The 17199-nt window shown below is 35.6% G+C and overlaps 2 protein-coding genes and 1 pseudogene across 5 annotated transcripts; 2 read left to right on the top strand and 1 right to left on the bottom strand.

The window, feature by feature from the left end:
• The first annotated feature begins 600 nt into the window (after positions 1-600).
• Positions 601-6921, top strand: LOC107818026 (myosin-binding protein 1). 4 transcript variants are annotated; one of them, XM_016643934.2, is made up of 4 exons: positions 601-785; positions 1679-2790; positions 3107-4577; positions 6590-6921. In XM_016643934.2, the coding sequence occupies exons 2-3, from the start codon at positions 1734-1736 to the stop codon at positions 4573-4575; spliced, it is 2526 nt and encodes an 841-aa protein (XP_016499420.1). In that variant the 5' UTR covers positions 601-785; positions 1679-1733; the 3' UTR covers positions 4576-4577; positions 6590-6921. The 4 variants fall into 4 exon arrangements, with proteins under 4 accessions (XP_016499420.1, XP_075073835.1, XP_016499419.1 ...); XM_075217734.1 differs by having other exon boundaries at positions 653-785; positions 3110-4577; XM_016643933.2 differs by lacking the exon at positions 601-785 and adding an exon at positions 1413-1547 and having other exon boundaries at positions 3110-4577.
• Positions 6922-7404: 483 nt separating this feature from the next.
• On the bottom strand, positions 7405-10718 carry LOC107818027 (uncharacterized protein At2g34160-like). The gene is made up of 5 exons (XM_016643937.2): positions 10461-10718; positions 9091-9139; positions 8750-8812; positions 7919-7983; positions 7405-7829 (listed from the first exon to the last, which is right to left on the bottom strand). Exons 1-5 carry the CDS (start codon positions 10641-10643, stop codon positions 7695-7697), a joined length of 495 nt encoding a protein of 164 aa, XP_016499423.1. The 5' UTR covers positions 10644-10718; the 3' UTR covers positions 7405-7694.
• A 1852-nt stretch (positions 10719-12570) lies between these two features.
• Positions 12571-13940, top strand: LOC107818025 (AAA-ATPase At5g17760-like; annotated as a pseudogene).
• Positions 13941-17199: the final 3259 nt, after the last annotated feature.

Genomic DNA, 17199 nt, shown 5'->3' with positions numbered 1-17199 from the left:
AATTATCAAGAAAGAAAAGGTATGACTTTTAAAATACCAAGATAATTACTCCACGAACCAATGTGGATATATGTTTCAATAGAACTATTAATGATTTGCTTCTCAGGCCCTTTAACTTATTCCTCCCTTATTTTCTTAATCAAATCAGACAAGTGAAAACCCTCCGGTTCACAATAAATAATTTTTTGACTTTTTTTGTGGTATAAAGTAAGTGATTTTTTTAGATTTCAAAAATGAATTAATTACTTTTTTCTTCATTGCTCTTGGAGTAAATAGTGTTGGAGTATGTGTTAAGAGTGTTTATGTGAAGAGATAGTAAAAGTTAATATGGTCAATTTTATTGTTAATTAATGTTAAAAGGTTAATTTTTTTAATCTGTGTGAAAACAGCCAAAAAATCACTTATTGTGGACAAGACGGAGTAGTGAATTGTGTAATAGGCAAGAAAAGAGAGTAAAGTTGCCAATCATTTAAAGATGAGTACTAAAATTGAATTTTAAATAGTTTTGGGATGTCTGTGTTATTTTGGTTTACTTTTTTTTTTTGGGTCAATATTTTGGTTCTTTTACTTCCTCTTTGTTTGGTCCATTTACTTGAGTGTTGAAAACAACGTGCATATCTGACAGAAACGCTCAAACTCTAAGTTAAAGTATTAAGTACTGTAGGTACATGTACCCCGTATAAATATATAATATACATATTTTATACTTTGTGTCTGATCATCTCCATTTTTGCGATTGAAACCTTTGGAATTTTCTTTAAGGGAAAAAGGACTGTCCTCTTGAGGTATTTTTCTGTTTCTTTTATCCATACAATTAGCACTGTTTCATTTGGTAATCATTTCTGCTGCTTTCCCTTTTCTTTTTGCCTTGAAGTTGCAGTTGCTTTGGCTCTTTTTTTATTTTTTATTTTATGGTTTCTTATATTGGTGATTAAATTCTTGGAAAAAGTCTCTCTTTTTTTTCTAACATGATTCTCTTGGACTGTTTCTTGAGTTTCTATTTTGATGTCTGTGGCAAATTCTGTTTATGGTTTTTTTTATCTTGTAGAACTGGGGTTTTGAGCTGGATTCATTTGATCAATTAAGTTTCCTTTTATGGATATATTAGAATTTCAATCTGCAGGTTGATCTCTTTGTTTATTTATTTGCTAATAAGTATAAACCCCAATAGAAGCTTTTAGTTGATCCTGTTTGGTTTGGAAAGTCTGTAACAAGTAAAAATAAGAGGAAAAGTTACATATGGTGATTTTAGATGGAATAACTATGGGGGAAAAATATGATATGTGGAAGCAGATTATTGACTTTATGCTGCAGCTGTATAGAAGGGCAGCCCGATGCATTAAGCTCCCGCTATGTGCGGGGTTCGGGGAAGGGCCGGACCACAAGGGCCTATTGTACCTTACACCGTATTTCTTCAAGAGGTTGTTTCCATGGCTAGAACCCGTGACCTCCCGGTCACATGATAACAACTTTACCAGTTACGCCAAGACTCCCCTTTTGCTGCAGCTGTATGAATAGTGATACGTGACATGCACATCTAATATAATGTATACTTCAGACTTGGTTTTTCCTCCATCTGGGAAATGCTGAATTTCCTTTTTGTGTAATTGAATTGAATCACCTGCATTTAAAGTCTGTTTGCGTTCGCTTGACATATCCTTTTATTGCTATGTTTCAGGTTGCCCCTTAGTAGTGTTCAATTATCATTCTGCCATTGCACAAATTTCTTGAAAATGGATGTAAAGGAGACTTTTAGTAAAGGAAAAACTAAAGGTCCTTTTAGTATAACAGCAGCTTTAACTACAGCATTTCTTGAATGGTTGCTCATGATTTTTCTGTTTATGGACGGTGCTTTCGCCTACTTAGTTACAAAGTTTGCTCAGTATTGCCAATTACAAGTTCCATGTTTGCTTTGCTCGAGGCTGGATCATGTGCTTGGCAAGGAAAAAGCTGGATTTTACTGGGATTTAATATGCCCCAATCATAAGTTGAAGATATCTTCATTAGTTCTTTGTCATTCTCACAATAACCTGGTTGATGTTCATGGGATGTGTGAGAGTTGCCTGTTCTCATTTGCTACAGTAAATAAGTCGAATGCCGAAACCTATAGATTGCTGGTTGGAAAACTTGGGGCAGATTCTCACCTTGCTGATAAGGATCCTTTACTCGAGGAGAAAACCAGTTGTTCCGCAGGAAAAATAAAATGTTATTGTTGTAAAGAGGAATGTGTTTCCAGAGGATATTCCCAAAAATTGTTCAAGTTTACATCTTTGTGCGCTGATGCAGCTCAACTTGATGCGCCTTTATCTGAAACTAAGGAGATTGGAAATGAGCCATCTGTTTCAGTCTATGATCCTTTGCCTCATTTGGAATATAAAAAGGTTAAGGTTAGCTCTGATTCTGAATCAGAAGCTGCACACTCAGATGGTGATAGTGCTAGGTCTCTAATCCGTGCAAGGGACAATTCTATAAATGATTCTTTAGATAGATGTTTGCATCCGGAACCTCAGACTTTTACTTTCACTGATGACCTTGCTACTGAGAAACTTGTACATTCAGCTTCAGTGCCCGAACCATCACTTCTAGATGCAGAAATTGATTTCAGATGTAGAGATTTCCCTTCTAATATGACATCTGCTGCAGCAGTTGAGCATGGATTACAGGAACTCAACTGGCAGGAAGCTGAACAGAAGACTGATGCATCTGCCCCAGCTGAGCTTATAACTTTTGATGAAGCCACCCCTTTGTCCATTGTCAATGAAAATCTTGTTGATGTAGCTAGAGAGACCTGTAAGTCAGCTTCCTTATTGTTCCATTTCTCTTTTTTGTTACCCATATAAGTGAGTCCTCTATTTCTCTTTGTTTCTTATCTAAGGTCAAAATGCATTAAAGTGTGTATTTTCTTGAATTGTTGCTGTCCTAAACTGGCAGTTGCTTGCCTTTTAACTTCCAAATAGGAAGAAGATAAAGAAAAAGAAATTACTAATGGAATTCACATTTTTCCATTTTTGATTTTCAAACTACCACTTTTCTTGTATTTTCATCTTTTATTATGTTTTACCTCATTGTTGTTCGTATTTATTAGTATCTTGCTTTGAATTTACAGCAGCTGCGGAGATGGTCAACCAAGTTGTCAAAGTTCGTGGGGAAGTCTCTCGGACAAGAAGTGATGAGATCCCGAAGAGTGGAGCAGAATTGGATTCTAAACCAGAGACAAATGAGATTAGTTTACAAACAGCTGGTTCATTTGATCTAGGTGATGCTTATAAGTTGGCTGTTGGCAATAGATCAAGGCAATTATCCGGAAAGTTTTTGGAGCAGATGTCATTCAAGGATTCTACACGAATGAGTGAAGATCTGAAGGTCTTACTTACGCAACTGTCTTCTCCTCGTGTTACTGATACTATATTGAGTGAGATGAGTCCTCGGGTGTCTGTAAATGGTGAGGAAATTAGAACTTCTGAAGCTTCTAACTTTATTGGAATGCAGATACTTCATAAAAGGATCTCGCTTGAGAGAAATGAATCTGGTTTATCTCTGGAAGGAAGCGCTGTGAGTGAAATTGAAGGTGAGAGTGTGTCTGATCGTTTAAAACGACAGGTGGAGTATGATAGAAAACTAATGGCTGCTCTCTATAAGGAGTTGGAGGAAGAGAGAAATGCGTCCTCAGTTGCTGCAAATCAGGCAATGGCAATGATTACAAGATTACAAGAGGAGAAGGCAGCACTGAACATGGAAGCCCTGCAATGCCTAAGAGTGCTCGAAGAACAAGCTGAATACGACAATGAAGCACTGCAGAAAGCAAATGATCTTCTTGCACAGAAGGAGAAAGAGATTCAAGATTTAGAAGCTGAACTTGAACTTTACAAGAAGAAACTTGGGAACATGGCTCTATTTGATGATGCACTTGAGGCAAGTTATGATTCAAATAATGCTAAGCAAGCTTATACTAATTGCAGTGAAGGCTGTTCATCATTTCCTGACGTGAATGCTGATATACCCACCAGCAAATATGGAATGTCCTCTGGAGAGGAGAACATATATAAGAGGAGTCTGATACTTGATTTTGAAAGTGAAAGACAGCAAATTATGTTTTGTTTGAACAAATTGGAAGAAAGGCTCCATTTGTTCTCTAAGCATGAGGCTATTCAGGAGTCTGCTAATGTGAACAGCGAGTTTTCAACAGAAGAATGGGTTGAAGTGGGTAATCCGAAAGAATTGGACAATAGCGAGTCTTCTAGAAGTAATGGTGAAATAGAGGAAAATGTTCGCCTAGAGCCAACCGTCGACACAAGCCTTTCTGGTGTAGAAGTATCTACTTGCAAGTTTCCATATGAGAGCAAATATAGGCAGTGCGCTGATGGAGATTCTGAGTTAGAGACTTTGAAAAATGAGTTATCAGTTTTGAGCAGCAGGCTGAATGCACTTGAAACAGAACACTGCTTTCTTGAGCACTCCATCAACTCACTGAGGAATGGAGATGAGGGGCATCGATTCATTAAGGAGATAGCTGGTCACTTGCGACAGTTGCATTTTGTTTGGGACAGAACAAATGGTGATCTTGCGAGTAAATAAAGGTGATCACCTTATGAATTTCATCTCTCCTCGAGACATTTGTCTAATTCCTTCTTGGAAGTTGGTTTATCTTAGGGTTTATGGAAGTTCAATTTTCTTGTGTGATAATTAGCTTTTCAATATTTTAATTTAGGTTAGTATGCAACTTGACTTTCAATTAGAAGCACCCATTTTACCTTGAGGCTTGTCTTTCCTTTTCTCTGTTCTCTTAGAAAATCTTATATTATGGAGGTGAAAATGGATTACTATGCCGTATGCATTGCATGTTGGTTTTATGACATATGTTATTCCTTCTTTTTTTGGGTTTTTGTTTGATTAGCTTAAGAGATCATTAAAGAGATAGCAGTTATAATTTTTTTTTTTTTTTTGGTGAAATAACATTTGGAAGGTTTACTAATGATAAACTTCAGGCTCCAACAGCAGGAGAGATGAAGTGCTAATAGCTAATATTTGTCTAAAATGTATTATGTTAAGTATGTTATGGGGTAGGAGACTAGTGAGGGAGTCAATAGTCAAATATGCTAGAAGAACTGTTCTTGGATATTTCTCTAAGTAACCCATGTGATAAAATTTCCAATTAAAGTATTTAGCCAACAGTTGTGATGGCGCCAACAGGTTCAAGTTCTCTAAAGTAATCCAAGAATTCTTGCAAATAATTTAGTAAAACTGCTATTGCTTCATCTTCCTAAGAACTGCAGTATCAAATGAATTCTTCTTTTTCCATTTATAATTCGGAATATGTACTTTCTTTCATAACCGAGAATTCTGCTTTTTTCAGCTTTTGAAATCAGTGGATTATAGGCCTGCCTATTCGGCCATTTTCCACTTGAACACCATACTTGTTTCACCCTCCAGGCCTTGAACTTGTGATGTACTCCTACCACACTTCTTGCCATCACTTCCTTTTCTGTTGAACCAAAGCCCTTGTGGCAAATCGAGGTCATTGATTTGGGTTATGTCCTCTCATTGAACATCTGGAAGTTATGAAAAAGTTAGTCTTTTGAGTCTTTCTTTATGATGCCAAGTTTGGCACAAAGAATCCCACTTATATCAGGTTATGTATCAAAATAGTTTAATTTGCAATATGCGTGATTTATTGATTTCCTAAATTCATTTTAATATGCCCTTGCAGTTTCCCATCGGATCCAGAGTCAAGCATTTATTTATCTTAAGTTCCACAATATTTCCTCTTTCTCTAGAATCGATATATCATCTCTCAAGCTTTTGCCATGTTTCTTGTATTCTTCCTCTGGTCCGATCAAAGTATCAACAGCTGCTCCCAATCTCTCATAATAACATCTTTCAAACCGTTAGAGTTTGTACCTTTATAGCCTGCTCTAATGTGATAGTGGTATTAGAGTTGAGATGGAGGCATGGGAGGGTTAATAAGGAGTTGGAGTAGAGAGAGTTGCAGTTCAAATGCTTGTGTGCTCATAAGAGCCCGTGTGTTTTCCTCTTGATATAAATATTATCCTTGAAAAAACACCTTTTAATCAGATGGACAACAAACACTGTTTGATAAATCATTTTCCATCGGCCTTATTTCACATTCAAGATGCATGACATGGTGAACATTTCACCTGTTATGTTATGCTCTACTTATAGTCATTTTCTGCTGATACTAGTGTCATCAATGTTTGGAGATAGCTATTAATCTGTTTTCTTTGAAACTAGTCTTCCTGGTCATGGTAAGACTGCCTTTCCTGAAATCTCGGACCATGGAAATTTTGATGTATCGAGTTTTGGTAATTGCAAGCCACTGCCCTCTTCAACCAGTGATTTTGCATGTTGTTATTGACAAAGACTGTGACTTAGGACACGTAGTCATAAACAGAAGTTTAACTGCAATCTGTTTGAAGTTCTCCACTCCAAATCCACTTTGGATATCAGTTGAATTCTCTTTTAGTTTCGTGCACCATTTCTGCGTTTATGCTTTTATTTCTTATTCATTTAACCCTGCTTTAGGGGCTGCAAAGGATTTCTATTTGACAGATTCATTTTGAATTCTTTGCAGATTAATTTAAAGATGGCTCTTTCTCCTAGAGCATGAAGTGTACAGTTTTTGGGTGAACTGTGAACATGCTTTCTCCCATTTGTAGAAGGCTTCAAGCAGCAATTTAGCATTGTGCGATATGTTTTTTTCCACTGATTTCCCCTTTTTTGCTTCATTACTACATTGGTTTGAGTAAAGATTGGTTGTCAAGTTGAAATTCAAGAGTCCTATAATTTGATGTAAAGTTCTGCTAGAGTAGCTAGGATCATAATTTTAATGTAGTGGATTAATGAAATTGTGGGATAAAATTTGTTTTGGTTATGTTTCTATCTAGCCTGATAGTTTTTTTTAAAGATTTGTTCAGTCAGGATGACTTTCCTTTTATAAAACTATGGAAAAAAATAGAATCCCCTACTGCTGCAAACAGAAAACTAAAAAACAACAACAATGGCAGCCCGGTGCACTAAACTCCCGCTAATGCGCGGGGTCTGGAGAAGGGCCGGACCACAAGGATCTATTGTACGCAGTCTTACCTTGCATTTCTGCAAGAGGCCACAACTTGAACCCGTGACCTTTTGGTCACATGGCAGCAACTTTACCAGTTACGCCAAGTCTCCCCTTCAAAACAACAACAAACCAGTGAATTCTCACAAGTGGGGTCCGGGGAGGGTAGTGTGTACGCAAACTTTACCCCTACCATGGACGGACAAAGAGATTGTTTTTGACATACCCTCGACTAAAGAAAAGATGAAAAGAAGCAACGGCAAACAAACAGAAAACTACAGAATGGAGAAAATATCCAAACAAAATGTCAGAAAGCAATGTGCAAAGATAACTAAACAAACAAAACAGCAATCATATAATATATGTGCTGTATCTTTGGAAGATACAAGTTTGAAAAAGGAAACTGCAAAATGGTTACAAACTCTATGGGAGGCAAATAGTAATCCTAAAAAGCCACAACTCACAAACAACACTCTTTGTTGTGGGTTGCTTTTACTGTCACTCTGTATTTTTTTTAAAATATAATAGCCTCTTAATAATAACAAATAATAGCAGAATAATATAGCATCCTCATATCTAGACTGAGATACAGTAAGAATGAGATTTAACCCAAGAAGTAATTCTACTTCTTGATTTGCTCCTTGTTGTCACTGTTATTCTTGGTTGCTGCTGAATTTTGTGCTACTGCACGCTCACCATTATTGTTTGGGGTCATCAGCCTGTCGAATTTTTCGCTCTTTGTCAACACAATCTCAATCTGAAAATTCATAAATGCAGAAAAGTTATGAAAATTGTTAGTACATACAATTTATACAGGGGAGATTAAAAGGAAAAAAATTTGCTTACTCTTGCTTTCTGAACCATGCGACCTTTGGCCTCATCTTTCATTCCAACTGTGGATGTTAAAACCTCTGCATCATATTCATGAGAACTATATTAGTTGAGAGGAAATGCCCGGTGCACAAAGCATCCAGCGTTCATGCAGGATTCGGGAAGGCCGCACCCCAGGTGTGATGTAGGCAGCCTACGCTGATGCAAGCATCATTGGCTGATTCTACGGCTCGAACCCGTGACCTATAGGTAACAAGTTGGGAGGAAACGCAGATCTCCAATATCTCTATACGCTTCATTTTTGTTCTCTTTTCAAAAGCTAAAAAAGTTTGTCATGTTATTTGAAAGTTGATACTATGTAATGTGTTAGACGAGAAAATTACTTACTCACGGTCGTGTTTATACCACATCAAACAATTTAACCTTAAGGGGTCATTTTGCAGGGTGTATAAGAATAGTACTGGCTACTGAATATAGTGTATTTGTAATGGTGAGATTAGTTATGTTATCATCATTTCTTATGTTTGGTGTATTAAAAGTTTCGAAAGGGCAATTCAATCTTTATACATATTTATCCATGTATTAAAAACTATAGTATTGCAGATGCCATGATTTGCTATGTATAAAAATAGTATTGAATAGGATATGGAGTAACTAATATAGATAGAATGAAAAACACTACCAAACACGGGATTAATAATATCAAAACTAATGCATACATCCTACCAAACGACCCCTAAAATCTAAAAGTGTCGTTTGTTTTATTTGTTTGGTGTTGTTGTTTACGCTCAGTGTTCATATCAATACCATGATCTAAAAGTACTTAATGGGATCAGAGTTACTTACTCTTCTCTGTGGCAAATCCACCATTCTTCAAAATCTCAGCAACTGTGACAACCGTAGTGATCGCTGTCCATAATTTAAAATAACTAAATTAGCAAAAGGAAACTATTTTACATTTGAATCGACTTTAGAAAGCAAATAATCGTGCTAAACTAGGCTAAAGTATCCCCGATCATTCTTTTTCTCCTCTTGTTGTTTATTGAGTTTGGTTTAAATTGGAAAAGGATTTTCATTTTGTATTTATAATAGAAATGGTAGCTTTATGATGGAGATATCAAGTTAACAAAAAAGAACCAATGTAAAAATAAATAAAATCAAAATAGAGATTCAAGATAGTTTATTACCCATGCCCAAAGCAGAAAGCTCAACCTCCGTATGCTGCTGCATGCACCTCTGGAGAAAGTTGGTAAATGAAGTTTATGAGTGTTTAATTCTTAGCATTCTATCAGTAACTGATTTTCAAAAAAATTATACCCTAGAAATAGATTCCAAGAAATCGCTCTTTTTTTTTTTCTTTTTAATTTCTGACGATGAAAATAAAAAAAGATATAAGACGTCGATATTATTTACCTTATAAAAACAAGGACATCGATTGAAATTGTTTTTAGAAAATAGTGGATCACATGCAAGGGCGAAGCCACACTTTGGTTAGGGTGGTGAGTTGACCACCCTTTGTCGGAAAATTATACTGCGTATATAAATAAAATATTAGGTTTTAGAGGTACATAACATATATTAAACATCCTTTGTCCGATTATTTTTTTACTTATTTCAAGTTTGAATACCCTTAAAAAAAATTCTAACTTTGCTACTGATCACATGAATATATGGACTATTGGAATGGGATGAACAAAGCAACTAAAAGAAACAAATTGTATACCTTCAATAAGTTATGAGTTGTGAATCCAGGATTTAGAATCATTGAAATTTTTCGATTGTATCAAAGTTTTTCACACACATATAATCCGAGCCAAACACAATCAGGGGCGGAAGCACAAGCCGAGCTACAGGTTTAGCCGTACTCGGTAGCTATAGAGTTATCTATCGGAACAATACCCTTACCGATCTATTAACAACAAGTAGATCTACGCCAGGAGAATTAGTAATGTGTCAGGAGAAATTAGTACAAGAAGCCGTGGATACACTTCTTGATAATGGAATCCGGGGACAACCAATGAGGGACGGTCATAATAAAGTTTACAAGTCATTTTCTGATGTAATTGAAGGCAAAGAGGGAAGATTTCGTGAGACTCTGCTTGGCAAACGAGTCGATTATTCAGGACATTCTGTCATTGTTGTGGGTCCTTCACTTTCATTACATCGATGTGGATTGCCTCGTGAAATAGCAATAGAACTTTTCCAGACATTTGTAATTCGTGGTCTAATTAGACAACATCTTGCTTCGAACATAGGAGTTGCTAAGAGTAAAATTCGAGAAAAAGAGCCGATTGTTTGGGAAATCCTTCAAGAAGTTATGCAGGGACATCCTGTATTGCTGAATAGAGCACCCACTTTGCATAGATTAGGCATACGCTTTTACTCAAACTGTGTATTTGGTGTTTAAATTCATTAAATATGTACAATATAGAATCCAGTCAGAAATCGTCGTTTTAAAATTCAAAACTCATTTGGTTCCACCTCTGGACACAATAGTTAAATCAAACTCGCGCGTCTAGTCTAGATCTGCTATATAAAGCAAAAAAAGAACATATACCTTTGCAAGGTTGACATAGAAGAAGAGTGGTTTTTTGGTGTTAGACACTTGAATTCTGTTGCTCTTCTTCTGTGCCTCATTGTTGTTGGCTGCTTGTGCTGGTGCTGGTGCTGGTGCTGGTGCTGGTGCTGGTGCTTGAGCTGGTGTTGGTGCTGCTGCCGGTGTCATTGTTTCAGTTGTCATAATTTCTCTTTACCTCTTTCACGTAAAATTCTACGTGCAGGAAAGCGTGAATTTGTAATCTAGCTTGGAAAACTAGTACAAAGACAGTTAAATAATGGAAACATTAGACAGGCCCGATTCAATAGGAACCTATTGTATATCCGTACGTGTCGTTTTGACCAAGTAAACATCCATTGGCAATTAGGAGAAAACAAGTAACAAATTAATGGTTGGCTATTAAAGCATTGAAACAACAACAGTGATTTCCTCTGGTTTTGCTTCTACTTCGGGACAATTTAAACATTATTTGTCATCCAAAACATTTTTGATTTGAAAAAAAAAATAAATGTATTTAGGAGATCAATACTTACCATTGAATTATATGAATCAAGAAGACTGTCCATTGATTAATTAAAAATTCTTGACGTAAGTGCTATTAGTCTGCAGATATATTGGGAAACCTTCATCATGTTTTTGGTATTTAATATTTTCCGTTCATTTTTCTCTTTCAATACAAACATGTAAGTTTGATTTATAGTCGACTTATTTTGCTAAGTCTAAGAATTTAAATCATGTTAAAATAAACTTGTCTTTAATTGAGTCATTAAATTATGACTCAATTACTCAAATGGTCACTCAACTATCCGAAATTATGTACCAAAGCTATCTTTCTTTCGTTTGTAACAACAAAGTCATTTAACTATGCATATAGTACTCAGAAGGTCACTCAACTTGATTTCTCAAATTTTTGATCACCAAATACCTATTTTATCCTCTAAATTATCAACTTTTATCTTCTTTTTATTTTTTAGCTTTTTAATATAACAATTTTTTTCTCTTTTTAATTTATATAATGGACTGACCTTAGAATAAATAAATTTTATTTATAAATTAAAAAAATTAAAATAGTATTTAAGCATATATAATGTTGGAATAATAAAATATTGAGCGTAGTAGAAATTTAATTAGAATAATTTATTCATAGTAGTAATTTTGATATTAACAAAAAACTCAAAATATATTTATACAATTGAGAATGAAAGAAAATAAAAAATTTAAAATATATATTCCATGCACGTACTATAGAAAAGTATTTAAAATAAAGTTATTTTTGTAATATACATTACATATTCTTGAATATTATGCTCAACTTTATTTTTATTTCAATATTATATATGCTAGGAAAATATTTTTTATTTGTTATTTTTAAATAAAATATTTTTGTTCTATAGGTAAATCCATAATGTTAATTAAAAAGAGAAAAACCATAATATTAAAAAAGCAAAAAAGGAAAGAAAGAAAAAGCAAAAGATAAAAGTTGATAATTTAGCGGTAAAATAGGTATTTGGCGAAAGTTTGATAAATCTGGTTGAATGACTTTCTGAGTGTTATAGGCATAGTTAAGTGACTTCGCTGTTACAAACGAAAGAAAGATGACTTTGGTAGATAATTTCGGATAGTTTAGTGACCATCTGAGTAATGTACCCTTAAATTATCCATCATTATTAATTCAATATAATTATCATCGATATATCTTGCTAAATAACATATTTTTACAAAGAGTAATTGATTTGATAGTGTTATGTTGGAATGAAGTCGGCGGAATATGTACTTGGCAGCGTATGTCTCATATTCAAGAAAAACTGAGAGAAAATCGAAAAAAAACTCAGCATAAATTGAACCGATAAAAAAACTGACTTAATTGGCTTAGTTTCTTTTTAGGCAAAAATCGGTTCTTTTTTTTGGTTAGAGAAGCAACGTTTTGTTCCGTTTTGAAAAAAATGTGACATGTTCTAAAAAGGAAAATTTCTCTTTCCTTGTGTAAAAAGGAAAATTCACTCCCTTTTGCAATAGGAATTGTAGTTAAAAAAACAAAAGTACTCAGTATAAATAGTTCATATAGCAGGGCTCATCCAAGTATTACGAAGTTCTTAACTTTTGTGGAAAGATGATGAGAATGCCTTCAGTCTCGTCAATATTCCAGGCCTATGCCTCATTGTCTGCTACAATCACCCTTTTTAAGACAATTCTAAATCAAGTTATTCCTCTTCAAATCCAGAACTACATTATCTCCAAAATCCTTACTTATTTTCGTCCTCATTCATAAGACATAACTCTTGCTATTGAAAAAAAAAGAAGGCGTAGTTACTAACGAAGTCTATGCCGCTGCTGAAATCTACTTGTCAGCCAAATTCAGCCCCGAATTTCAATGTTTCAACGTTAGCAAAAGGCCTAAAGACCCGAAAGTGAACGTCAAATTCGGCAATTGTGGGAAAACCTTTGAAGGAATTGAATTGGTTTGGAGGTTTGTTCACGATGCTGAGAAAAAGACCATGACAAAAGATGAATATGATACTGGTATATTTCCTAACGAGAAACATTACTTTGAGCTAAGCTTTAACAAGCAGTACAAGAACAAAATCATGAACTGTTACATGCCTTTTGTACTCAACAAAGCCAAAGACATGTCTCATGAGGAAAAAGTTGTTAAGTTGCATTCTCTAGCCAATATTCTTACTTATAATTCCAAACCTTGGGATTCAGTTAATCTTGAGCACCCTTCAACTTTTGATACACTAGCATTAGAACCAACACTAAAGAAATCCATAATTAAGGATCTTGATAGGTTTTTAAAGAGGAAAGATTTTTATAGGAGAGTATGAAAAGAGGATATTTATTGTATGGACCGCCAGGGACAGGGAAATCAAGTTTGATTGCAGCAATTGCTAACTATCTAAAATTTGACATTTATGATTTAGAGTTTTCTAACATAAGGAGCGACGCGGATTTGAGAAGGTTGTTGATCAGCACCAAAATAGGTCTATACTTGTCATTGAAGACATTGATTGTAGCGTGGATTTGCTAGAAAATCGCGCAGAATATGGTCATTCTCGTTCACGAGATCAAGATAGGCGTACACTTGGTGGATTACTAAATTTCATAGATGGGCTATGGTCGAGTATTGGAGATGAGAGGGTTATTATATTTACGACGAATCACAAGGAGAAGTTTGATCCAGCTCTGCTGCGACCTGGACGAATGGACATGCATATTCACATGTCTTACCTGGCAATTGAAAGTTTTAAGGTGTTGGCAGCTAATTATTTGGAAATTTATGATTTGAATAATTATGAGTGTTTTCAAGAAATTCAAGAGTTGATTGAAAGTGTTCAAGTTACCCCTGCTGAGGTTGCTGAGGAACTTACGAAGAGTGAAGATGTTGATGTTTGTCTTTCAGGTCTTGTCAATTTTCTCAAGAGTAAAAGGATTAGTAATGCTGATGAGGAGACAACTGATGATGCTACAACAAAGGGGTAAATCTTTGAGTATAACATAGAGTAATTTAATTGATCAAACCATATTAAGTTGTTATGTCTCTTTTAGTATATTTTTCTTTGTTGTCTTATTTATCGTCGTTTAAAGTTTGTTTTGTTAACTTCTGCATGACACTTGGTTATGTCGACCCAAACATTACTTAGAAAATATATTATATTTTTCAAGAAAAAAATTACGGTGAAAATTTTATTTTAAATACCAATTACCGCACGGATAATCATAATCCAGATATAGAGAAGGATAATTAAAGCGAGTACACAGGTGATCCAAATGTTGATTGACAAAAGAAATTGTCCCACATCGGTGGATGATTTCATTTGGGGGAAAATATTTCCCTATAAAAGGAGGCCTAATGTTTAGGATTTAAATACACCTCTCATTTGTCTTCTTATCTTCTTAAGGCATTTTTCACTTGTATTTTTGGAGTGGAATAAAATATTGGTTGTGTCCGAGGAAGTAGGCAAAATTGGACGAACCTCGTAAATTCTGGTGTTCCTTTTATTGTCTTATTTATTATTTAGTGGTTGTCATAATTTTTGGTATAGTAGTTGTGACTCATTCACACTATATACATTTGATTTCCGCAACAATTGGTATCAGAGCCAAGGTACTGTCCAAGTATGCTCTGTGGTTGCAGCATAGTCTGATCTTCCACATCAGAAAAGATTTATCTTGGTAACTTAGTCAAGGTTCTGTCTGAGTATGCTCTATGGTTGCAGCTTAGTCTGATCTTCCACACCAGAAAGGAAATAATCATGATTTGTGTCGTCAGCTATTAAATAATATTTGTGTCAAAGATGGGAGACAATAAACAAGAAGAATCTACATCAAGTGTCAATAATATGTCATCATTGGCATCTTCGCTTATAACAAGAATTGTGTCAAATGCAAAATTTGCAGTAGAAATTTTTGACGGGTCGGGACATTTTGGGATGTGGCAAGGCGAGGTTCTAGATGTCCTTTTTCAACAAGGGCTAGATCTTGCCACTGAAGAAAAAAGATCAGATGTTATTGGAGAAGAAGATTGGAGAATTATCAAATGTATTGCTTGCGGTACTATTCGATCATACCTTGCTAGAGAGCAGAAATATCCATACACAAAGAAAACTTCTACAAGTAAATTATGGAAAGCACTGGAGGACAAATATTTGAAGAAAAACAGTCAAAATAAATTGTACATGAAGAAGAGACTGTTTCGCTTCACCTATGTTCCTGGTACCACGATGAATGAACATATCACCAGTTTCAATAAGTTGGTCACAGATTTGCAAAATATGGATGTAACTTTTGATGATGGTGACTTGGCCTTGATGTTGTTGGGGTCACTTCCTGATGAGTACGAACACCTTGAAACTACTCTACTCCATGGGAATGACGAAATTTCTCTCAGAAAAGTTTGTTCAGCTTTGTACAGCTATGAACAAAGAAAGGGAGAAAAACAGAAGGGCGGAGAAGGAGAAACACTGGTTGTGAGGGGTCGTCCTCAAAATCAAACGAGGACAAAGAAAGGAAGATCCAAGTCAAGATCTAGACCCAACAAAGATAAATGTGTCTTTTGTCGAGAAAAGAGGCACTGGAAGAAAGACTGTCCGAAGTTGAAGAATAAGGCCAAACATAACAATGGAAAGGCCATTATGGATTCAAATGTAGCTGATGGTGATGATTCAAACTTCTCATTAGTTACAACAGAGCCATCAACATCATCAGACATATGGTTGATGGACTCAGTTTGTAGCTATCATATGTGTCCCAACAGGGACTGGTTCGTGGATTTTCAAGAAGGGGAATATGGAGTCGTCCACAGAGCGGATAACAGCCCTCTTACCTCATATGACATTGGTTCAATACGATTAAGGAACCATGATGGAATGATCAGAAACATTAACAAATGTTCGATATATACCGGGTTTGAAGAAAAATCTCATCTCTGTGGGAGCCCTAGAATTAAAAGGATTCAAAATCATTGCAGAAAATGGAGTGATGAGAGTATGCTCCGGTGCACTAGTGGTAATTAAGGCCAATCAGAAGAACAATAACATGTACCGTTATTGCAGTAGTACAGTTATTGGGATAGGGACAGTAACATCCAGTGACGAAAAAGAGGCAGAAGCAACCAGGCTATGGCACATGCGCTTGGGACATGCTGGAGGAAAATCCTTGAAAACTTTATCATATCAAGGATTGTTAAGAGTAAAAGTTTGCAACTTGGAGTTTTGCGAGCATTGTGTCAAAGGGAAATAGACAAGAGTTAAATTTGGTACAGCAATCCATAATACTAAAGGCATATTAGATTATGTACACTCTGATGTTTGGGGTCCTTCCAAAACACCTTCATTGGGTGGGAAGCACTATTTTGTAACATTTGTTGATGATTTTTCCCGAAGAGTGTGTGTGTATACAATGAAGAGCAAAGATGAAGTGTTGGAAATTTTTCTCAAATGGAAAATGACGGTGGAGAATCAAACAGGCAGGAGGATCAAGTGTATTCGCATAGACAATGGAGGTGAATACAAAAATGATCATTTTAATAAGGTCTGTAAAAATGATGGCATCGTCTGATACTTCACTGTCAGACATACACCACAACAGAATGGAGTGGCAGAACGTATGAACCGGACCTTGCTGGAGAAGGTACGGTGTATGTTGTCCAATGCTGGCTTGGGCAAAGAATTTTGGGTTGAGGCAGTTACATATGCATGTCACCTCATTAATCCCTTACCATCTGCTGCTATTGATGGCAAGACACCATTTGAAAAATGGTATGGAAAGTCTGCTGTAGATTATGACTCTTTGCACGTGTTTGGCTCAACTGCATATTATCATGTGATAGAGTCAAAATTGGATCTAAGGGCAAAGAAGACTATTTTTATGGGGATTACTTCTGCAGTCAAAGGATATCGCTTATGGTATTCTATGACAAAGAAAGTAATATTCAGCAGGGATGTTACCTTTGATGAATCTGCTACGGTAAATAAGGTAACAGAAGATACCAAACAAAATGAGGATGCTTCTAAGCAGGTGGAGTTTGAGGGAAAATTTATTTTTCTTACACAAGAAGTAGAGGAGGAAACAAATGAAGATTATCCTCTGGAAGAAGAGCCAGTAGAGAGGGAGATTTCAACTCAGAAACCTCAACAACAACTTGAATCAATTGCAACTAGCAGGCCAAAAAGGACAATAACAAAACATGTTCGTCTTATAGAGACGGTTGCTTATGCCGCCTCAATTGTAGCTGATGATG

The sequence above is a fragment of the Nicotiana tabacum genome, chromosome 7 (genome assembly GCF_000715075.1).
Source record: "Nicotiana tabacum cultivar K326 chromosome 7, ASM71507v2, whole genome shotgun sequence".
In the NCBI taxonomy this organism is placed as follows: domain Eukaryota; kingdom Viridiplantae; phylum Streptophyta; class Magnoliopsida; order Solanales; family Solanaceae; genus Nicotiana; species Nicotiana tabacum.
Note: the sequence above shows the minus strand (reverse complement) of the source record. Positions and strands in the feature narration are given on the sequence as shown.